Genomic DNA, 24,193 nt, shown 5'->3' with positions numbered 1-24,193 from the left:
ATAAACGCCTGTCACATAAACAGCATCACCATTCACATAAACTGCACTATGGTATGAAATAGAAATCATCACCTATAATTATTATCCACCGTAGCATTTACGCAACAACAGAACTGTATAAATACACTGCACCACAGTATCGACGCAACAGCATCCCATTATAAATATAACGGGCCTGCTTGTCAAATCATCAGCATTATCATATAAATGAACTGCATTATGGTATGAAGTAGGCCGCATCACTGTGCAAATATACTGCACCATAGTATAAAATTGACAGCATTACTTTATAAATATACTCGGCCATAGCATTAAATCACCAACAGAACGGTATAGAGATACTGCACCATACTGCCTAATCCACAGTGACACCTTATAAATACTGCATACTTGTGCCAAAGCAATAGCCTCAGCATATAAATAAACTGCACCATAGTATCAAATCAACAGCATTACTATATAAATACACGTTACCATGGCATTCAATCAACAATAAAACTGTACTGCATCACTGCAAACCAACAGCAAGACCACAACACGAGTTAATACACGGCACTGTAGCATGCCAAATCGACAAGACCACAATACTGTAAATACACTGCACTCTATTGTGCACACAAAGTGTGAATACATTGCACTGCAGCATGCCAAATCGACAACAATGCGACACTATGTAAAATATACAGCACTGCAGCAAAACTGACAGCCACACAACAGCATGTACTTTTTCCCAACAGTTGTGTGCCAAGTAGACAGCAACACTACAACACCTCCTATATAGGCTACACTGCAGAATGACAAATCAACAGCAAATCATGTGAATGTACTGCACTATCGCTACCCAAATCTGGAGCATCGCCATGTGAATATATAGCAGGATGGAGCACCATGGAGGAGGAGCATCGAGCTACCAAACAAACAATGGTGGTAGGTGTTGGTGATACAATTGGAAACCGACATATTGCAAGGCACGGAGCTTCAGGTGGGAGGCTGTGCAGTGCTTTTCTGCAGGACGAGGGGTCGGGTTTAAAACATTAACACGTGTGGATCCCTCATAGGGTGCTTACAAAATAAACACGCTAATGTAACAGGGGGTCACATAAGGTGGTGGTATCGCTCACAACCTTCTTAGAAGTGCTCAGAGGGTACAACAGCCCCCACCCCTCACAGCACTGACAGGAGCAGAGGGATTGATAACAGACACGTATTGATCACACAGCACGTACCAGCGTGGTGCAGGCAGCTCTGCCGCAGACCAGATTTTCACTTCTCCTCTCGCTCTTCAGAAAAAGAAAAAAAACGTACGTTTCTCCCTAGGATGGAAAAGAAGAAACCCTCTTTTTTGCACTGGAAGCCAAAAAAAGAATAAACAAGACAAGCCCGGAAGTGGTGCGCGCGTGAGCGCGCTTGTGCCCGCTGCGGCGAAAGTGAAGCACCGCCTTTGCCCATATGTTTCCAATTAACGCGACTGCGAGACGCGGCACGATAACTGGAAACATATGGCGCTCATGCTCGTTCCTGCAGACCCTAGGCCACAAGACAGCACGCAAAGCCCAATAGCAAGTGGTAAATTCCAAGCACACGCACGAGCGTGTGTTTGGAATTTAAAAGCCCTTACAAAATGCCTCGCAGAGCAGCGCATGCGCGCTGGCTCAGGCGTGACCTAAAAATAAGTAACTATGGTTAATTACTAAATATTTTTGTGTGCAGTGCTCCAAAGCATGCCATAAATGTACAATAAAGAAATACCCTTTGGGTAATCAATACTACTGTACAATGACACTGCTAAAAATCTCCTTCATCTGCCAGTGGAACGATTATTATTGCGTTGTACCCTACCTACTTGATATGGTAACAAATAGTATAGTGACAATGGCATATCAAGAACTAGCCACATAATTATGGTAGCAAAAACCACTGTGGCTGGATCTTTACATCAATGCTGATTTATTGATTATGGTAACAAATAGGGATACCAATGAGCAGCTGTTCTATCAAATAAACCTGATGTACTAACAAATATTACTGTGAAAGGTGCACCAACCGTTTTATTATAATACCACTGTTCAGAAACTGTATCAGTTTAAACCACCTTAAAGGTTACTGTAAAAAAAAAAAAACGATCACACCAGAATGATATCAAATAACATCTACTGTTACCCAGTTTGGTAACACTTTAGTGCCAGGGGGCAAGCCAGTAATGGAAAATAACCAATTATGATATAGACTACTGTAGGATCGCAGTATGATAGGCCATATGAGGCAGTTCAGCTGCTATGGGAAACGCCAAAGTGCCAGTAAATGAGCAAGTACTACTTACTTTACTGGGCATAGCTACAAACACTGTTCTGCCCACATACTAGAGGTGGTGCATTCTGTATCTTTGCTAGCAACAAACACAAGATCAGTTCACAGTTTTACACTGCTGCTAACAAACTAGCCTTAGCTCACAGGAATTTAAAAAACACACAGAAGCTGAATGCTTTTCTTGCCAAGATCAAAAGCAAACTTCATCAACATTGTGGATAATCGGATACGGGGGACACCAGTATTAGATCGGCATGCACTATTCCTCACAACACAATCTCCTTACTGATGAAATATGGTACAGCACAGTGATACCAACCTTTAAAATGCAGGGCATTGTCTTTAATGCTGATTTCTGGATTCTGCAAGAAAAGAAAAGTAATAATATTAGTTCCTTGTAGAAAAAAAGAAGAAAAGTGTCCAAAACATTCTTCCTCACATTATCCTCTTCCCTCCCATCCACATATTTCTGTCACCTAAGCATAAATTTCACATTTGTTCTAGGAATTCATGGAACGTAATTGCTGATATACGCTGCCCATATTCCACTCCTGCGCCATTAGCAACAGTTACCAATGCTCCAGGTTAAATTTCCAGCAATATCACTACAGCTGTGAAAACATCTCTGTGGCAGAATAAGTGATCTGATGGTTGATCGAAATGCAACAGAGCGAAATAGACATTATTCGGCCACCATTTCATAATTATTTAGTTACATATGTTACTTCGCCACACGGTTTCTTGCAGAGCAGCACGCAGTTTGAACTGAGAGTGCTTTAGGAACTCTGCACTATGATGTGACAAATTAGCATTCTCTCCAGAAACATTACCTATCGTTTCCTAAACCCATTCTCTACCATTCTTTATAGCCTATTTTTCTGGCTGAAAACCCTTGACAAAATCCTGTAAGTGCATTAATGATTGACGATAATCATGGGGAATGCATTTTTCTACTTATGCCCCATTTACTTACTACAATCTTAGTACGGTATGCTGTTGTGCCACGCAAAAAAATGCAACACTGAGTAGACACATACATAAGCTGAAATCTAAATAACGAAAAATACAGTATTGATTATACTGTTAATTTTCCCAAAGTGCGATAGTTTAATTTGCTATGGTCATTTCTAAACCTCACTGTACCATGCAAACAATGCGAGACTTCCTGCAATGCTAGTGAGGTCTCTCATAGTAGCACAAGCAAACTGCTGGCAACTTTAGGGGAATTTGTTACTATCAGGGTGAGCTGCAGATAAAACAATCCTTGCTTCAGGATGAATCAACTATCACACATGACACCTAGAGTAGGGTGTTGCTGATCATGAGACATGGCACTTGAGAAATTACCTAAAAGAAGTCCTGCTCCAAATACAACATAATTGGTCCATGGAAGAAGATAGAGTGATCACATGAGCTCAGTTAGAACCTTCTCAACAGTTTGGTGGTTCCTGAAATTCATGGGGAGTCGTAACAAGAAGTGTCTATAATGTTCTGGAATAACCAAGGTGTGGTATACAATAATAAAAAAATTGCCTTGGTGGTTCAACTAGCATAACTTGTGCGGTGTAGACAGTATTACAATACTCCATCAGCAAACCTTCTCACGAGGACAGATTGCAGTTTGAGGGCAGTTGTTGAAGAGACTTAATGAAACCAGGCTGTCTAGAACTCATCATCAGCCCTTATTTCCCCTGCCACATAGGGGCTTTTAACCCATCCTCTCCAATAAATTATTTCTCCATAATAGCGCCTAACTTAGTCTTTCAGTAGTGATGGGGGATAAAGACCACAAAATGGGCACTGCAATCTTTGTAGACAAGATATTCTGAATGCTGGTAAATGTGTTGCTCCAATTCTTGCAAAGGGATTCAAGAAATTCCAACCTCTCACTTTCACCCTCTACAACTATGATTTAGGCCCAAAGGTTCCTGGCTTATAGTGAATGGAGTTGAAGTGAAGACTTTGGCCATGTAACCTGGAACATCAACTAAAAAAAGAAACATAAAAGTGTCTATGCGAATAAATATTTGGGAGCCAACACTGAAACCCATGACATAGGACAAATGGTGAATATGCAAACCCCTGTATTACAGGTGCAATAACCTTAGATGCATTTATAATACTGCAGACGGGACATCTGCTACGTTAGTGATGGAGTATTCAGTCCGCAAAACTCTAAAGAAGGCCCATAGTATCCCTGATGAGTTGGATCAAGCAAACAGATATGTCTTTTTATTGGACATTGGGCGTTGCAAGAAGGAATGTGTAAACAGATACAGTGACTTAATGCTCACTTTAAAAAAAAAACAATTTAATAAAGTGGGGAAATAAATATGTGGTCATGGACCACTCACTGTGCATGCCATTTATAATCATTACGAGTTAAAGAGAATCCTTGCACTGTGAGGACTAAAACATGACTTTCTCAAACACCATCGAAGGGAACTCAAACACATTCACTGCTTCCAAGGTAAAGTCCCAATCGACTGCATTGAAAGTCTTTTCAGTATTCAAGCTCATCACAGTGAATGAGATCACCTCAAGTAATGCAATGACCACTCAAGTTACTGCCAGATGTGTATTTACGTGTGAATCAGTAGCTTTCTGTATTGAACCCCTTGCTCTTCAAAAGATAGTCTGAATAGATGGCCAAGTATTCTATTAACACGTTCTGGGAAAAAATCCCAACTGTTTATTTATTTAACAGTTTTATATAGCGCTGGCTAGACCCAGAGGTATCAGAGCGCTTTACCGGGGTTGGAAGTGGGAACAAGTTACAAAATGGCATTAGTACAAAAAGGAAAAGAATGAAAAATATGAGCAAAATGTGAACAATAGATACCTAAACAGAACAATAAGCAGTACATGAAGTCTATAACAGTATATTAGATAGATGTGTCCGCGTGCAAGGCCAGGGATGGAGAGGGGGGGAACGTTATGAGTTAGGGAAAGACCGAAGAAGGAGAGGGGAGAGGAGAAGGCATGTCGGAGAAGGCAGTGATTATATGGGAGCTAGTAGAAGGAGGGGGGGGTATGGGTGAGGGCGGAAAGGCGGGGGAAGTGAGACAGGTATGATGTAGTGTGAAAATGTCGTACCATCCTGGGCATGAAGTGGGACGCTGAAAGGAGGCTGGAATTAAGGACCCCAGTATTTGTGGAGAAGGTGTCGCTTGAGATCCTTTTTGAAGCGGACGTATGAGGGGTTGCAACGTAAATCTTTGGGGAGTGAGTTCCAGATAGTAGGAGCAAAGCCGGATAAAGAGTGAGATTGGGTGGATTTCTTGTGTACCAAGGGAGGTACCAGTATGAGGCTATTGGTGCTCTTCGAGTCTCTGTAGCAGCCCGCTTTGTGAAGTTTTGTGAGAGATACAGTGGGGTTTGAAGATGCAAGGCTTTATGCGTAATGCACGCGTTCTTCTAGGCAGATTTGCCTTCGATGGGAAGCCATTGGAGATCTTTGAGGATGGGGGAGATGTGATCGAACCTCTTGCAATCAGAAATAAGCCTGGCCGCGAGGTTGAGGACAGCCTTGATTGGGGCTAGATGGATTTTAGGTGTTCCGGCGAGTAAGGCGTTGCCATAGTCCAATTTGGAGAGGACTAGTGATTGAACAACAGATGTGAAGTCATCAGCAGGAATAAAGGGTTTGATTATTTTGAGGTGATGTAGGGAGAAGAGAGTGCTTTTAGCTGCGATTTTTATGTGGGGGGAAAGACTGATGTTTTGGTCAAGGCTTAAACCGAGATATTTGACTGAGCTGGAGGAGGACAAGGAGCAGTTGAGAGCTTTAAGGTCAGAAAACCAATGTTGAATGGGGAGCTGGTTGTTTTTGGGGGCGAAGAGAATGACTTCTGTTTTTTTAGGGTTGAGTTTCAGGTGGTTGCGATGAAACCATTGTTGAATCTTCGTTAAGGTATCATTGAGATGCAGAATGTCTGCATGGGATTTAATTTTATAGTAAAGTTGGGTATCGTCCACATAGAGGTGATAGTTGATACCTGCTTGCTTTAGAATGAGGGTGAGGGGCTCCATAAAGATGTTAAATAGAGAGGGAGAGAGAATAGACCCATGGGGAACACCCAAGGAAATAGGAATAGGTTTAGAGAGGCAATTGTTGATTTTAATTTGTTGAGTTCTGTGCTGAAAGAAGGAAGTGAACCATTTGAGAACAGGACCATTGAAGCCGAACCGATCCTTGAGGGTGTTGAGTAAGTTAGAGTGGTTGACAGTATCGAAAGCAGCAGAGAGGTCGAGAAGGATGAGAAGGGATGCCACCCCTCGGTCGAGGGACTGATGGATGTCATCAACAATGTTGAGCATCGCAGATTCAGTGCTACAGCCCTTACGGAAGCCTGACTGTAGAGTGTCCAAAAGGTTAAATGAGTCAATGTGTTTGTCCAGTTGGAGCAAGGCGCATTTTTCGATGGCCTTGGATAGAAGGGGAAGATTCGAGATAGGACGCAAATTGAAGAAGTCATTAGGGTCAGCCGTGGCATTTTTGAGGATGGGAGAGATTTGGCCGAGCTGGAGGGAGACGGGGACACAGCCAGTGGCCAAGGAGGAGTGGATGATGGCAGTCCAATAAGGCGCAATGATGTGCTTTAAATCTTGAACGAGGTAGGCGGGGAGCAGGTCAAAGATGTGAGAGGAAGGTTTAAGCTTAGAGATGATGTTGAGGACTTCTCGTTCGGTAACTGGGCTAAAATAAAGCCAAGATGCGTTAGTTTTTAGCTGTGGGCAGGCGGGGAAAAGTTCCAGGGAGGCACCGGAGTGCTAGAGAGGGACAGAGTCAGGAGGGGTGAGGGAATCAGAGGAAGCTTGGGTGGGAGGACAGAGTGGCGATGAGCTCTGTGGTGGGGGGAAAAGCAGAGGATAGATCGATCTTGACAATTTTATCAGAAAAGAAGGAAGCAATTTCCTCACATCGTTCGGTAGAGGCAGTCAGTTTGGGAGGGGCAGAAGCTGTTTGATTTTTGATAATGCTGAATAGTTCCCTGGGTCTATTCTTGGCTCGGTCAAGCTGAGCGCGGAAGAAGGAGGCCTTTTCATTGAGGATGTGTTTTTTATAATTGGCCCTAGCGGTCCTGAGGAGGGCAAGATTAAGGGGGGAGGGATGTTGTCTCCATGTGCGTTCGGTCATCCTAAGCGCGTGTCTCGCACTGTTGAGATTAGCATTAAACCAGGATTGGGAGGGAATGTTTTTTTGTGATTTTAATTTAGCCAGGGCAATTTGGTCAAGGACCTCAGTGAAGGCTTTGTTGTAGTGTTCAGTAAGGTCATTAGTATTAAGTGATGGAGGAGGAAGTTGGAGTTTTGCTTTGATTTTATACTCCAGATCGCACGGAGGAATCAGGTGGAGGTTTCTGGTTAATTTCTTATATTTGATGTTTTTGGGGGAAGGGGGAGGAGCAGCGCTATTGATCGTGAAGAGGATGAGGTGATGGTCCGACCAATCAATAGGGACAATTTGCAAAAGGGAAGCCAGGTCTTTGCTAGTGATGATAGCGTCCAGAGTAGCCCCTAATGTGTACGTGAAAGGCAAAGTTGAGTCAAGTTTGTAACGTCAAGGAGGTCATTGAGGGTGCTAACCGAGGGATCAGTATTATTGTTCCAATGAATGTTGAAGTCACCGAGGAAGATGTTATTGGGGTTGGAAATCGAGTCTTGGGAAAGTAGGTCAGACAATTCCTCCACAAAGGGCAAAGGGTCACCAGGGGGATGGTAAATGTTGTGTAGCCGAATAGAAGGGGCCCCCTGAACTTAGTTTGGCTCCCATGTATTCGAAGGACGTTTGATCCGAATTCTTGATAAGGGTGAGTGGGAATTCATCTTTAAAAATAATGGCTAGTCCCCCCCCAATTTTGTCAAGCCTATCTTTTCTGAGAATGGAGTACCCCAGGGGGGAGAGCATGTCAAGAATCGATGATGAGTGAGCCTTGAGCCAGGTTTCCGTAAGGAAAGCGATGTCAATAGCTTCACTAAGGATAGTTTCCGAGATTTCAGTAGCATGTCGTGCAGCCGATCGACAGTTGACCAGCATGCAGTTGAGGGGTATATGGTTGATTTCGGGGGAGCAGCCAGAATGGATGGAGGTGAGTTGCTGTGGGGGCCAAGGCGAGCCAGGGGAGGTGGGTATACGGCTTGACCCCAGGATCACGGGAATAGTGTAGTGAGGTGTCGGCAGAGTGGTAGTAGCATTGCGTTGTGGAGAAGGCATGGGCGGGCCAGTGGAGGAAGGGAAGAGGTTACTACCCAGTGTCGTCGGAATGGTGGGGTAAGGCATAAGCGAGGCAACAGTCTAGGTACTGGGTGGGTAAATATTGTTTAAGTCCCCAGGGTAAGGGGAGGAGTGATGGTTCGGCGCTTGGGAAGGTATAGGGAGACAGTTACCAGGAAGTTCACCGTCTGAGATGTCGTATGGGGAAGTGCATCCTTGTAGCGGGAAGGAAGTGTTCGTAGGTGAGTCGCCGAGTGAGAGGGGTGATTGGCTGGTTTAATTACAGAGTGCATAAAGTCTTTCCTGAGAGATGAAAGTTCCGACGTCAAGATGGAGAGGTAAAGTTCAATGTTAAGAAGCGATTGGGTTAAAAGTGTGGATGGTAATGAGGATAAGAGGACAGAGAGGAGCGTGGCATAGTCCGCATTAGCCAGGGAGAGAGAAGTGGGAAGTATACGTGGAGGGAACCAAGGGGGAGAGGGGTGTTCAAGATGGACGATTGAGGAAGGCTTGTAGTGTGGGCATCCACATACCCGGAGGTCTGGTGGTTGTTATGAGGAGATGAGAGGGAAAGGGGCAAGTGATGGGAGGTGATATTATCTCTTTGGGGGAGGGAGACATAAAGATAGGAGGGGAATGGTGTCCATCGTGGAGCAGCAGGGGGGGCTGATGGGAGGGGACTCAGTATGTAGGGGGGGTCGGAGTAGGGGGATCAGACTGCAGGGGATGAGAGGAGTGAGAGGTAAGAAGGGAGGGATTGGGGTTGGGTGGGTGAGCTTCAGGGGAAGGGGAGAGGGTTAAGGTGGCCGAGAGGGGTAATGGAAAATCAGTTGAAGATGGAGAGGACGATGAGGCAAGGGGAGGGAGGGTTTGATTGGCTAAGTTAGATGTGGAAATAGCACGCGAAGGGGAGGATGCTACGGGAGCGATGGGATCAAAGGTCAGGGATTTGGGAGACTTCAGAGAAAGCTGCGGTATCATGCAGTGGAGGAGTGGGCGTCAGATGAGGCGAAGTGGGGAGGACTTCCTGTGAATGTGAGGCTGTAGAAATTAGCGCAGGAGAGTCTACTAGATCATGCAAGGTGTTGAAGTGATGCTCAAAGATAGTGAGATTGTTTTCTGAGGCTTGTATGAGGATATTTCCGGATTTAAAAATAGAGATGTCAATTTCACCAGGGAAAGTGGAGGAAGGGGTGGTGGACAGCTTCAAGCCATATGGGATTTTGCAAGATTTCGTTATGGGGAGGTAGTGGAGGAAGATTCGTTTCAATTTAGAGGGGCGTCTGGAGTAAAAGATGTAATTGGTTTTAATAATGGAGGTGAGGCTTAGGTAATTGTAAACAAATAAGATTTCTTGGTGACGTATTAATAGTTTGTGTTTAAGGTTCTTCTTGTGGGTTTTCCCTTAGCTCTCTGTTCCTGGATTTTCTGATTGCTAGTAATAACTGATATATGTATTGGAGTTTAATTTTCTCCTTGTGATGCTGGGAGTGGAGGCCGTCGCTACTCAATGGGGAACTGAACATAAAAACTTGTTTGGTTTCTTATTTCTTCCCAAGATTAAGAAGGGACTCTATATTTACCTAACATATTCTTATAAAGCGCATTTCTGATTGTATTACTAGAACTTTCATTGAAAAAACTATCTTGCTCAGAGGCCACAAGCTGCGGCACTATCCCACTCACTCAGCTCAGGGTTCCCAGAGTCCTTCCACAATCAGAGGCTGCACAGCAGAGGAAGAATAACTTCCAGAAGAGGAGGGCACTAATGTGGTATGATATTATCAGTGGCAATGATATTCGTGCAGGAAAACCTTCAGGGATTTTATGGGTGTTTTGTTTTTAATCGGGAAGTGTCCCGGGGTGTTAAATGAGTTCATTGGGTGAAAGGAATTGTGATGATGGTGGATTTGGTGCTGAGTAATCTTTGCCCCATCGCGAACAGTTCATAAGTGCTATTTATTGTGGTGGGCACATTCTGGGTAGTAGTTTCTTTTCTCAATGAAAATCAGGACAAGCGTGTTTGAGGTGTGGGTGACTTACGGCAGATGACAATATTTCTTTTGATGAAACCATCAGTGAGTGATGGGATGAGCTGGGGTCAGTCTGTTCTCTGGGACTGAGTGCAGGTGTCTATCACATCCTTGATTGTAGAGCATATTGAAAAGATGAGACAGGAAGGAGTGCCGTTTGATTTCTGGAAGATTTGACAGCAGGACGCTTTTATAGGCAGCAGACATCAAAGAGAGTTGGCTTATTTCGCTTCTTCAGGACTTTGTAGAGTGTAAGACGCATTATGAAGAGCGGAGTCCTACAGCTAGACCATATGACTGAGGTGGGTACACCAATGCCTTTCAAGTCCTATAGGAACATGATGTCAAGGCAGTGAACTTCAATGAAGAGAGGATCTCTATGTAGGCTATTTTCACAATAGCCTACAGTTTTGCAACTCTTTCCCCCAGGCAGAGAGGGACTCTTGAAAGAGTACCGAATGGCCACGTCAAGCTTGTGTTTGAGTTCAAAATGTGTCTATAAGACAAACACGAAAAGCTGATATTTGAGAGCAAAACATTGGTATTTTCCGATCAATTCCAGCTAAATTTTTATAGAAATGCAAAACTATTTACTACAAACTAAACGCAGGTGATTGAGAGCAAAGCAAACATATTTTCATAACATTAAGAGAAATATATGTCTACAGACGAGTGAACTTACTAACCAGCAGTGAAAATCTAGCACATAAAAGCGTAGATTATTTTCAGAGAATGCCAAGCAAATGTGTGCTAAGCCTGAATTCACAAAAATGTCTGATATAAGTGGAGCACACTATTTTAAGAAAGGGGCAAACTGATGTCTGTGTATAAAATGTATTCATTTTTAGAATATTTTAAGCAAAGTTTGAATATGTCATATTGGATTGAGGAGGCATATTGTTATGTTATCTCATCATTTCAATAGAGCAAGAGGGACATTACTACCAGCTATGATGAGTATGTTCGGAATCATGTGGGTTTACTTCATTATGAATATTGACTGTTTTTTAGTTACATATTTGTCAGAACATATAATTGATGTCATAGGTTTGATCATTTTTTTTAGTCCTAACCTAAGGACAGCACTGCTGTCTGAGGCTTGAGATGCTAAGATCGGTGTGACCTTGTATTTTACCCATGATCCTTCCCGCCTCCCAAACAGACTTTCAGTTGCACTCCATGAGGGAAAAGAGGCAAGATTTGGAAATGAATGGCAAAAACAAATGAAGATTATCACCTTTCAAAAAATATAGTAGGCATGTCAGATTGCATATTCCAACGATTTTTAATGTTTTGCTTTGTCAAACATTGTGTACTGTCTGATGTTATTGAAATTGAATTTCATGGTTTGTAATTTTAAACCGAATAATGTATATATTGATTGACTGATTAGCTACAAAGGTATAGGTTTTGCAATTCAATGTCCAAAGAGAAACTGTGATGAAAATGCATGTTGGTCCCATTGCTAGCATCTGAATAAAGACTGCTTTAGCTGTCGTAAGTGCTCATATGGTAAACAGAGGGCCAGGCCAATACACATGGTTACACTGGGCCATTCTCTTTTGCCATTCACTGCGCCATTCACATTGTGACTACAGTAATATAGTAAAGTAGTTTGTTACTGCACACACAAGCAGTGGAAATCTGTCAGCAGAAGGAGCAACGTTTCCATTTCAGGGAGGGGCTGAACACCGCAGGCTTGCAGTCTCACTAACTACACATGCTCATCCCCCTCCCACTGAAGTCTGCTCTCCATGGGTAACTCTCCATAGAGTTCTTCACAAAGTGCTAGCCAGACAGGGTGACATTGCCAATGCTTGTTTAAGGTGTTTTCCAGAACAAATGCTGTTCACAACACCCCTGCGGAGGGCTGGGTGTAATCGGCAGACAATTTCAAAAATCCCCACCTCCTATACATGTCTAAAGTAAATGGCAGAATGGCCCTGGTGGGTGCAATTAAAATTGGTCTATTAACCCTTTCAATGCTCATGACGGAGCGGTTACGTCATGAGCAACGGTGGGCATGTCCTCATGACTGAACCGCTCCGTCATGGCACCCACCCATGGGGAAAGCGCTGGCGACACCCACAACGCCCCCCGCAGGCAAGCCCATGACATCAGCGTGCACAGCGCACGCTGACATCATCAGGAGCAGCTGGATGCACTGGAAACCATTTGCTTCCAGGAGTCCAGCAGGAAACCGGTGAGTTTCCTTGCTCCGATGGGGGGTGGGTGGGTGGGTTGTACTTGAGATGCATTGAGGCATCGGGGGAGAGGAAAGAGTTTTTCCTCTCCCTTGATGTCTCAATGCAGGGCATTCCTGCTGCACAATTGCGCATGGCGTCGCGATCGTGCAGCAGGAATGCCCCCACTAGGCACCAGGGATTTCTTTTTTATTTAAAGGAAGCGACCCCAGGGGCAGGGGTCGCTGCCTCCAACAGGACATTATTTTTTAGACTTTTCTGCCCCCCTCCCCGGGGACAAATCGGCTGGGTCTTTCGGTCTTTCTTCCCCCAGCCCACTAGAGCCAGGGACTTGTTAAAAAATAAAATGGAAGCGACCCCTTGGGAAAGGGGGCTTCCAGGGGGCAGATTTGTTTAGCCTTTTTTTGGCCTTTCTGTCCGGGGGGTGAGGGGGAGCGGGCAGAAAACCCCACTAGGCACCAGGATCTTGTTTTGTGTGTAATGGAAGCGACAGGGTTGCTTCCAAGGGGGTAAAATTTGTTTAAAAAAATTCTGACCCTCCTGGGGACAGATCTTCCCCTTTTTTGGTCTTTCTGAACTAGGCGGGAGGGGGGTGGCAGAAAACTAGGTATTAGGGATCCATTTCTTTTGCAAGGGGGGCACATTTCGGTCTGCTGTTTTCTGCCCTAACTGGGAGGCAGATCGGCCTGCCAGACAACCTCACCCGATCCTTTGGGCCCCCATTTTTCACAGCCCTATTTGAAGGCCCATCTGGCAAGTTGACCATTTGGGCAGTGACATAGTGTGTTATAATGTTAATTGTTTTATTTCTTGTGAATTGCAATTGTAATGCTTTATTTCTCCCTTTTTGTTCTATTTCAATGCTTTTGCTCTTTAGACTGCTCCAGGTTATGGTTTCGTAACTGGTGGTTCTGCTGTTTGTGTAGTTGCATGTGTTTGGTAAGAGATTTATTTTTGTACAATGTAAATGCGTTTCATTTCCTTGCATGAATGTGTTTTTTGCAAATGGTGTAATAATAGCAGTATGTTTGCCTTCTGCTTTTTGAGTGTTAAAAACGTTTGTGTATTTTGTTGTCTTGTGAGCAATTGGTTTTGTTTTGTTTTTTATAGTGGGATATCGTTGGTTTTTGCTGTGTCTCTGCAGATTAGGTGCTGGTGAGTGTAGCTGTCACTTGCGAGTGAACCGTATAGTTTTTGAGTATATAGATCTTTGTGAAAAAGGGACCCATTTTTAGGTCTCGCCTGAGCCAGCGCTTTAGCGCTGCTCTGGCGAGAGCTATTGAAAACGGGGATGTGGAAGTGCAAACAGTGCTTTCCAGGCCCCCAACTACAGTGCATGTGCGCCAGGCACGCGCACCATTTGGCAGCCTGCATGTACATTTCGCGGGCGCTTTGATGTTCTCAGTGAGCCGCGCGGCCACTGAGAACATCAAAGCACCCGCGAAAGTGCACACCATTTGCCACCCCCTCCCTTATCCCACTTCCTTACCAGGCCTTGTCTTCATGCAGTTGCTAATTCCATATTCTCGCACTATCTTCATTCACTTCTCGCCTCTCTTTCTCTCCTCGCTTAGCTTCTCTGCCATTTCCTGGCTTTTGTTGTCTGTTACTGTCTGACTTTGCCGTAACTTTCTATCTCCCCTTCTGTCTTACTTTTACTTTCAAACCTTACTTCTCTAAGTCCCTTTCTTTTCTTTCACCCCTCTGGTCTTGTCGTTTCTTTCGCTCCTTAGCCTTGCCTTCCTAAACTCCATCGCCTGGCTCTCTTTCCCTCCCTTTTCTTTAAATCTGCCTTGCGTTGTTTTTCTCTTTTACTCACTTTCTCTTGCTCGCTGCATCTTTTACTGCATTTCCTACACTCGTACAGCCATCGCTCTCCCATGCTCCCTGTAGCTGACGTACCTCGGTGTATGCATTGGATAACAGGATGTTTAGATGCAGTGAGCCACATAACGCACAGGTGCCAATAAGGAAGGAGTGACCCTGGGCGCTGCTGCCTGCCGTGTCCAGGCCACGCGTTGTGGTTGGGGGGGTGGGGGCTGGACAACAGGCAATGCACAATGTGCTGCCCTGTCTTCCAAAAGGTGGGAGGGGATCTTCAGTATTTGTGTGGTCTTTGTGAGAAGTTTATCTTGTTACAGGCACTTACACGGTCTTTGTCATACGTGCAATGTGAGTGAGGAATAATTTAAGGATATGTTCGGATTAATTACCACCTGTAAATCGCCCACACTGCTATTAGTAAAGCATCGCGGCGCCATTATATAGTGCACAGTATGACTTCCAAGCGTTTACCATAATCACAGTGTGATTTGGCTTTGTTTTCTTGTGGCCAGCTAAACGCAGCAGGAAACAGTCCTTTGGTGGTCTCACCATGCTCCGCATAGGCCTAAGGACTTTGCTCCCCGTCGCATTATAAGCCTGGAAGTTTGCTCCAAACTCTCCCATCTATCTTCCTCCCCGCTCAGCAGCTACTCGGCAGCAGTGGACATCCCAAACCAAGGCGCGCAACGCCCATTGGGCTCAAAGGGCTTTAGCCCCCCCATCCCCCCAAGTCGTGTGTGTCAGTCCGGGCTGAGGCAGCTTCCCGGGCACACACAGCCGCACCGAGTACTTCACAGGTCTTTATAAGTGCATTCACTTACTAACGAGGCTTTGTGTTTTCATTCTTTAGAGCTCCTGCAGCTCCACTCTGCATATTCTGGAAGATCCGGCCGCGCCCTACCCCCCCCACACATTTTTAGTAAACCCCACAAAAAAATGGCTCTAGTTGTGCTTCTGCTAAAAGCTGACATTCAGTACATAGTTTGGGCCTTTGTAATGTTTATTTTAGCAGCGAAACACCTGGCAAAAGGCAAAGTTTTATTATGCGTAGTTTACTTTTGCCAAGTTTTCATTTCACGTGCTGCAGGTATTTGGGTCTTCAAACTTTGTGCTCCGTTGGGCTCATTGAATTACTTCTCATACCTCCTTATCCATAATTGACATTCCGCAGACTGCGGCACACAGGAATGTCAGCGGCAGCACTTAAACATGATATATTTTGCCACCCGCATCACAAAAACCATTTCTAAATTAGAGCACAGCAAGCGGAAATGAGACCGGAGAAGCCAAAGCTGCAGAGCAGTGGATGGATGGTGTGGAGATCAAACAAATGCTCCTATACACCAACGCCACCAGTGCCAGCAAAAACAAGAAGGACGCAGGGATTCTGCCATTTTAATAAACGGAACGTAAGTGGGTTTTTTATTACCTTTCCATGGATGTTTGCGAGGGGACCGGCGGTGGGTAATATTGCTGGACCTTGCCTTTCTTCATTCAGTCTTTTGTTGGTGTCATGAGGTGTTTGGGGGAAGGGCTGAAAATGGATGAGGCATTGTAATATTGTCAAAAGCAATCAATTTTTTTGTGGCACGGTGCTAAATCAGACCATTTGCATATGGATAATGCTTACAAGGGTACACAGTATGAAGCAATTGTATACCTCTTCAATACGTGGTGGCACAGCTCATGGGATAATGTGCTGCATGGAAGCGGATTGCATGGCTAGCACGCGCACAATCACGCGCATCGTGCCGCCATGCAATCTGCTTTTTGGGAGCACTTCAAAGGGTCCGCTCCCCCGCCTGGAATGCGCTCCCCCGCCCCCAAGCGCGCGCGCGCGCCCCGCCGGGCTTTGTTCACTCTGCATTCTTCGGTAGAAGCATCTTATGCATTGAAAATAGTACGCACAGCCACCATGTGCATAAGCTTAAAAAATATATACAATTTTGCTCCATTTAGTGCCGGAACCCTCAATTCCTTGCCTTGTATCCAAGCAGCTTAAACACTGAAGCTTCCGAAGCTGCATGAAAACGACGGATTCTGTGGTCGATAACTTTCAGGGACCGCACAAAACCTGGTTTAATATGTTTGCATAACGTGTAACCTGCGGTCACCATACTCTCATTTTGTTTGGTCACATATCAGTGTGATATTGATCTACGTCATGGGTAGGCCTGTTCAAATCACATCTAACTGTAGACCTGACCCAAATTGTTATTCCTCCCCGCCTCCACCCCCCCACCCACCACCCCCCACCCCAGCCAGAGGCCTAGAGGTGAGAAGAGAGAGCAGGAAGACAGATTCAGAATCGACCACTGTCCTAAGACCCGCCAACTCAAATTCCATGCTTCCTCCCCCCTCCTGCTACCCCCACATAGGAAATGTGTTCCATTAATGCCCCACATCAGTCCAGGCACATCACATCACAGTAATCAAGAGCGCAAAGCAGAATAGTCCCTGTGACAACAACATCTTCCTGCGCCAGGGTTTTCACGCAGGTGTCAAAACATCACTACTATTTTTCAGCATGGTTTGATGCATGGTCCGAACGCTCAGGTGCAGGAACCTGACTGTTCCACCCATGACTGTCTCTCCACCACCATCCTCATCGTCGCGCCACCACCACGACTCCAGCACCTGACACAACATTATCCATTCAAGGAGAGCCCCATTCGATGTCACTTCAGGAGGCGTTTTGCTGGGAGGGAGCCTTTGATTTTTACTTTGCTGAAAATCATACACAAAGCTACTGCTTCAAAAGGTTTTTTTCCACTTGCATGAACCCACTAATAATTTCACCCATCCTATTAACTTTATCTGCCGATAGAAACTAGAGGAAATACTTCAGTTTCCTCCGAGCACAAGACTAGCTCAATAACCAGCACAATAACCAGCACATTTACAACAACAATGAATAACCACTGAACTAACCACTAACTTTGGGTATGGAGATGCGTGTTACCAAAAATAAAGTGCTTCAAAGCCTTCTCAGAGGTAGTAAGTGTTCTAGAATTACAGGACAATACAATGTTTAGCTGTTGTCGCATCCTCAAGTGTTGGCTGGAGGTTGTCAAAAGTGAAATAATAAGTGAGACCCTGGAGAGCTCTGTGTGTGTTTGGAGACAATTTTAAATGACTTCTAGTGAACAATACAATTTTTAACATTTATAAGTATTCAAACATCTATTTGGACGTTGGAACATCTATTGTTTCTACGCAGAGAACCTTTTGGGAAGAAGGCTCGCACAATCATTTAACAAGCATGGGCAATGCCAGTAGCACTGGTTTTAAATGAAAATTGCATGGTAATGTGAAGCATTACATGTAAATAGCATGGGCATAGATGTGTGTTTGTGTGGAAGAAAAGAACTGTAGAATATTAGTGTAGTTTAAAAGGTCAAGTGACGCATGCACTGTCAAGCCAGACCTAAAAATCCATGTAGATGAATGACTACTACCCTCCCATCCCTGTTGCTGCCACAGAAAAAACAACATAAATTACCAAAACACTTTAAAGCTGTCCAATTTAATGTGTGTGCCCCTAAAAGATAAAGCTACGGCAGCTGGAAAAATAAATAAAATGGTCAAAGCTGGTGGAGGACAAGCACTTTTTTTTCTGGAAGCACACAACTTCTGCCCAATCAAAACGTGTACTCCTGGCTCACAACATGTGGGTGGAGCGAACATCTCTCTAGTGATGCTTACATTATTTTCTGGCAACAGCTGCGCCATAGAAGCATTGACAAAGCTAATAGGCCTCGGCAATTTCAGAGTTATTGGCTTTGTCAATGTCTTGTAGCCTTGTTTCCAATCCAATCCAAAAAGCTTTATTCGACGTATTAGGTCATAAAAGCACAAAACTTACATATAAAAACCATACACGAAACTTCTACAAACAATTCATGGAAAGTCTTTGCAGAATCAATGCATGCTCTCTAGGATGGAAAGATAGGTATATCATAAAAACTATGTACAAGGTAAATATGTTTTTTTTATATAAAAATTAGTTAGCTAAAAACTTTATAAGTGTACTTTTATACAAACTACCTTTATTAACAGTCGGACTAAAGAGCAGTTGATTACACCGAAATGCATTACAGCCAGGCATATATGTTAATAAACCATTATCTCTTTATGGGACCTTGCTCTAATTGCCCACACCCACCCCAGGAATTTTGCCATGGCTACAACAATCGCTTCAATTGGGTCACTTCAGAGGATTCTTTCAGCTTCTTGCGCCCTTCTTGTTCCCAAACGCTTGCATACTGGGGACAAACAGGTGCGCCACGGAGCTTTATAACCACTGCATTCAAACAATACATGGGCCAATGATTCGTTGCCGATCTGGCACACCGGACACAAATCATTACTGGATGTGGACCATTTGCTAATAAAAGCTTTTAATGGCAGTGTGCCAACCCTGAACTGGAAATATAATTTCCGCTCAAAGGGCATAGTAATAATGTCCCAATATTGCTCTAGCTAAGGTATGGATTTACAACTCAGGAAACACCCTGTAAGGGAAGAGGGCTCACAGTTTCTCACTAAATCGGTCTGGACCATTTCCCAGTATTTTGCCTTCAAGATCTGATTTGAAGGAAAGATTGTATTTTTGGGATCCTCCCATAGAGAACTCATACCCATATTCAATAGGGTGACTCTAAGCTGTCTTAGCCAACTATTTGGTGTAATGTGTCCGCCCTTTTTAGGTCTCGCCTGGCTATCGCGTAAGCGATCGCTCAACGAGACTTATGTAGGGGCTTCAGAAAATGCTCCCAAAGGCTTCCCAGGCGGATCGGGTGGCGGTTACGTGCACAACCACGCGCATTCCATTTGCCACCAGCTACTTCCTGCGCGTGCGCCGCCTCACGCATTCAGAGAGATTTAGTAAGGGGCACAATACCTTAGGAATGCGGTTTATGGCCAGTGCATGTGAAGCATTCAAGTGCGAAGCTGGCATCGGACTTGAAAGCAGCAGACTGCTTTCGCCAGTGCGCGCTTGGCCTCACTTCCTGCATCCCCTCTTACAACAATTAACTTTCGCTATAACTCACACCCCATATGCTCGTTCCCTCCCACCCTTCCTTTGATGTCCGCTTTTCTTGTTGTTTACAAACCACGCCACACACTGCTGCACACTGCTGCACGCCGCACACTACCGCACGCCGCACACTACCGCACGCCACACACTACCGCATGCCACACACTGCATTACACACTGCTGCATTACACACTGCTGCACGCCGCACACTGCTGCGCGCCTCACACTGCTACACGAAACACTGCTGCATGCCTCACACTGCTGCATGCCGCACACTGCTGCACGCCACACACTGCTGCACGCCGCACAGTGCTGCACGCCGCACAGTGCTGCACGCCGCACAGTGCTGCACTCCACACACTGCTGCATGCCGCTGCACGCCACACACTGCTGCACGCCACACACACCACACACTGCTGCACGTCACACACTGCTGCACGCCGCACACTGCTGCACGCCGCACACTGCTGCACGAAACACTGCTGCATGCCACACACTGCTACACGAAACACTGCTGCACGCCACACACTGCTGCATGCCACACACTGCTACACGCCACACACTGCTGCACGCCACACACTGCTGCACGCCACACACTGCTGCATTACTCATTGCTGCATGCTGCACGACACTGCTGCACGCCGCACGCCGCTGCACGCCACACAGTGCTGCATGCCTCACACTGCTACACGAAACACTGCTGCACGCCGCACACTGCTGCACGCCGCACACTGCTGCACGCCACACACTGCTGCACGCCACACACTGCTGCACGCCACACACTGCTGCACGCCACACACTGCTGCACGCCACACACTGCTGCACTCCACACACTGCTGCACTCCACACACTGCTTTTATGCGAGTTTATGCTACTGACATTGTAAATGCCAATGCCTTTTATTTGTTTTAAAACCAAAACATAAATAAAAGGCATTGTAATTTTACAATGCCAATAGCTCAAACTCTTATAAATGCGAGACCTATTGCATTGCAAATGCTTGTTTTACTTACTTATTTTGCAAAATGTTCGTTGTTGTTGACTTGTCTGTGCAGTCTCCTTTCTTAGTAAGGATAATGGCTAGCCGCAGGATGACTGCTCAGCAGGTTGTTGGTATGCTTTTTGAGTCTTCCTCTGACCATGGTTCAGAGACTGACTCCGCTTCTGAGGCAGAGGAGGGAGGATTCCCATTAATAATTTCCAGCCCCAAGCATAAACAATACCTCAAAACCATTCTGACCAAGTCCACGCTCCTTTTTTCTGGTGTATTTCTGCAGCTATTTGGTGAAGCTTTTGTGTGGCTCAATTAACATTAAGGGCGTTTTGTGTAAATATTGAACAAATGTAGTGTGCTTATATATTTGGCAGTGTGAATCCTTAAGAGAGGACAAGGTGAAGTGATAATGTTCAGATGCAGTAGGAGTAGGGGGCACTAGGCTATGAACAGGGTAATATGTTTCAAGCTTTCAAAATAGACCCACAAATCCCAATAACAACAATAGATAACATACAAATATCCCTATTTTTCTCTTTCTAATCCAAAACAGTCAGTTTTTAGTGGGGGCATTCGGAGCAAGTACTTTTATTCCTCCTAATAGGTAAAAAAAAAAAACACCTTCCCAAAAGGCCTTAATGGCAGATCGACAATTCTACCCATTTCAACCTAATCTATATACAAATACCTATTTCAGAAGAACACCTAATACTATTCCCTATACTAATCTTTTATATTCAACCTGTATGTTTCTTTAGCTTCCTTCCTCTTATTTGTTGTTTGATTGCCAAGGTAACAAAGAGTAGCGAAAGGATTAGCCAGAAACAGAGCAATGTAATCTCAATTCTCCCAAAATTCCCTCACTACACTATCAGAGAGCATAAAGTCGAAAGTGTCCTTTGCTTCAAAGCCTCACTGGCAGGCTTAACCAGTCCGGACATTGGCGGTCTTGACCACCGGCATGGGTTGCTATCTCTCCAGAGGTAGTTTCTACAATCAAAGTCTATAGTTCTTTTTGGCCCTTGGCTGCATTTTGTATCAGGGCTGAATAATGTCAGGATGTTCAAACAGAATCTGTTCATCTGGGTCAGGCATGATGGCAGCACGTTATTGTTCCAATGACACCACTTCACCATGTTTCAAAAGATGACCATCCCCAAAAGGCACTTGCTGAGAGATCTGATCATATCCACTGATCATATGGCTAAGGGAGTGGCACTTGTTTTCTCCACATAATTGGCATGGATCCAGTGTCTGTGCCCTGTGCATTTAACAGAAGTCTGAGTGGTGAAGAAAACTTGCACTGGCCTCTGAAACTGTTGGGTAAAGACACCGTCTCTAGGCCTCAGCTTGTAACCTGGACCTTTAAGACTGGAAGAGAGACTGGCCTTCATCTGTGAATGGATTGAATGCAAATCTTTAATCAACACAGTATTCAACAAGAATGGGAAATTCAATGTCAGATTGCCTTTGATCTTGGTACACCCTATACATTTGTTGGCCTCCCCATAATCACCTCAACTGGTTGCAAGACCTCAAAGGGCAGATCTGGGGGTGCAAAATATCCTGTTGAAACGGGGTACCTTGTCCTGTGCTATAAGTATGGCACATCATGCACCTCTTGACATAGAACTCTACCACCCTGGGAAACAGATTATTGAACCATACATGATCTGACATGGCCACTATTCCTTTAGCACCAATGTGGGCTGAACTGCGGGCCTTGGTAACAATAGCATTCACATAAAAATGTGGAAGCATTCATCTTTGCTTTCCTGACAGATCTATCCAACATCCTGTCGCATCCTGACACCCATATTTTTTACACTGTTCCTTCTCTTCCTCCGTAGCTTCGTCCTGTACTTCCCTAATGCAATCTAGAGTCTGATTAAACATAGTCACTTCTGGTGTCCATCTAACTGTCGCTACAATATACATTAAACTATACTCTAAATAGGCTGATAGTTTAGCTGTTTCATTGGTAAAAGTATTTCCCTGTATTACCTCATCTTATAATTTTCTTGTGGACAAAACATTTAACAATAGCAACTCTTTTTGGTAACATCAAGGTATCCAGTATCTTTACTATTCATTCCCCATACTGTATCTTATCACCATGCAAAGTCAAAAAGCCCCTTTCTGTTTTTAGAGTCGTCCGAATGAGTGGGCAACTCCAAAGGCATATATATTGATATTTACAGTCAAATCTTTACTTAATTAACAGGCTCTAGTCAAAGCTGTCAGCTCCACAGATTGCTCTGACATTTGTTATATTTTACATAACTCAACCACAGATTTCAAGGGAGTAACTGTATAGGAATCTGTACTAGAGCCATCAGGTAGTTTGAACCATGCACCATCCACGGACAGTTGCCCCAGTGGGTCAGATATAGGGGGTATCTGTCAGGTCTACCCGTCCCTTAGTCTCCTTCTCAATAATAAATAAGCAATCATGCTTCTTATCTTGTTGGGACTCAGAAAGGGGCAGTACAGTGGCTGGATTAAAAATGTTACAGCATTTCAGAGTGATGTTTAGAGCAAAAAGTGTCAACTCATCCCCTTTTAAAATGGCACTGGTCAGGTGCTGGGTCTGAATTATTTTTTTAGATATCCACTAAATGTGGTACCATAACAGTCAAATTGTGACCTTAAATATACATTTCAGATTACTTTATTGCAGTGGGGTCTATTGTGGAGGAGAAATATGTGCATGACCTATTCCTTCCTACATGGGACCGTGCCAAGCTACAACCATCTTTTGCGTGCACAAATTTGTAATAATCAGGTTTTACCTAAAGCAGGAGTAATTCATAAAGCATTTGCAGAAAGAGAGCTTCACACTGATTAGTCCAAGGAAGCGGCATGCATACATGCTTTAACGTTAAAGCATGTGCTAAATCAACAATTGATGGACAGAATGCAGAACAATGTCATACATTCACCCCAGTACAGAGATCTGGGCCTAAATCCATCGTTTTTTTGCTCACCATGCCGTTCCAGTTTGAACCCAGCCATATGCAAATCAGTCTTGACCCTGTGCCTCATGGGAACAGTCCAGCCCGAACTGCCAAGCCAGGTCCTCCCTGGACTGGAAACAAGCATCCTAGGACCGGTTTCGGGGTTTCACCCCTCTTCAGCCAGGATAGCTTGATTCCAGTGGCATGGAGAGCAAGGGACCCACGTCTGGGCATACCCTTCCCACTCGGGGCGACAAATGCTAAATCAACAATTGATGGACAGAATGCAGAACAATGTCATACATTCACCCCAGTACAGAGATCTGGGCCTAAATCCATCGTTTTTTTGCTCACCATGCCGTTCCAGTTTGAACCCAGCCATATGCAAATCAGTCTTGACCCTGTGCCTCATGGGAACAGTCCAGCCCGAACTGCCAAGCCAGGTCCTCCCTGGACTGGAAACAAGCATCCTAGGACCGGTTTCGGGGTTTCACCCCTCTTCAGCCAGGATAGCTTGATTCCAGTGGCATGGAGAGCAAGGGACCCACGTCTGGGCATACCCTTCCCACTCGGGGCGACAAATGCTAAATCAACAATTGATGGACAGAATGCAGAA

General features: G+C 44.7%; 1 protein-coding gene across 2 annotated transcripts in view; it reads right to left on the bottom strand.

Moving 5' to 3' along the window:
• HACD3 (3-hydroxyacyl-CoA dehydratase 3) overlaps positions 1-24,193 on the bottom strand; it is a 309,056-nt gene that overhangs the window by 201,661 nt on the left and 83,202 nt on the right. For both annotated transcript variants that reach the window (XM_085644589.1, XM_085644590.1), the window contains exon 2: positions 2,627-2,669. In XM_085644589.1, the coding sequence (XP_085500715.1) occupies positions 2,627-2,669 (43 nt within the window). The remainder of the gene's footprint in view (positions 1-2,626; positions 2,670-24,193) is intronic.

The sequence above is a fragment of the Triturus cristatus genome, chromosome 3_1 (genome assembly GCF_964204655.1).
Source record: "Triturus cristatus chromosome 3_1, aTriCri1.1, whole genome shotgun sequence".
Lineage (NCBI taxonomy): Eukaryota > Metazoa > Chordata > Amphibia > Caudata > Salamandridae > Triturus > Triturus cristatus.
The sequence above is the reverse complement of the archived record's forward strand: the minus strand, read 5'-3'. Positions and strand labels throughout refer to the sequence as shown.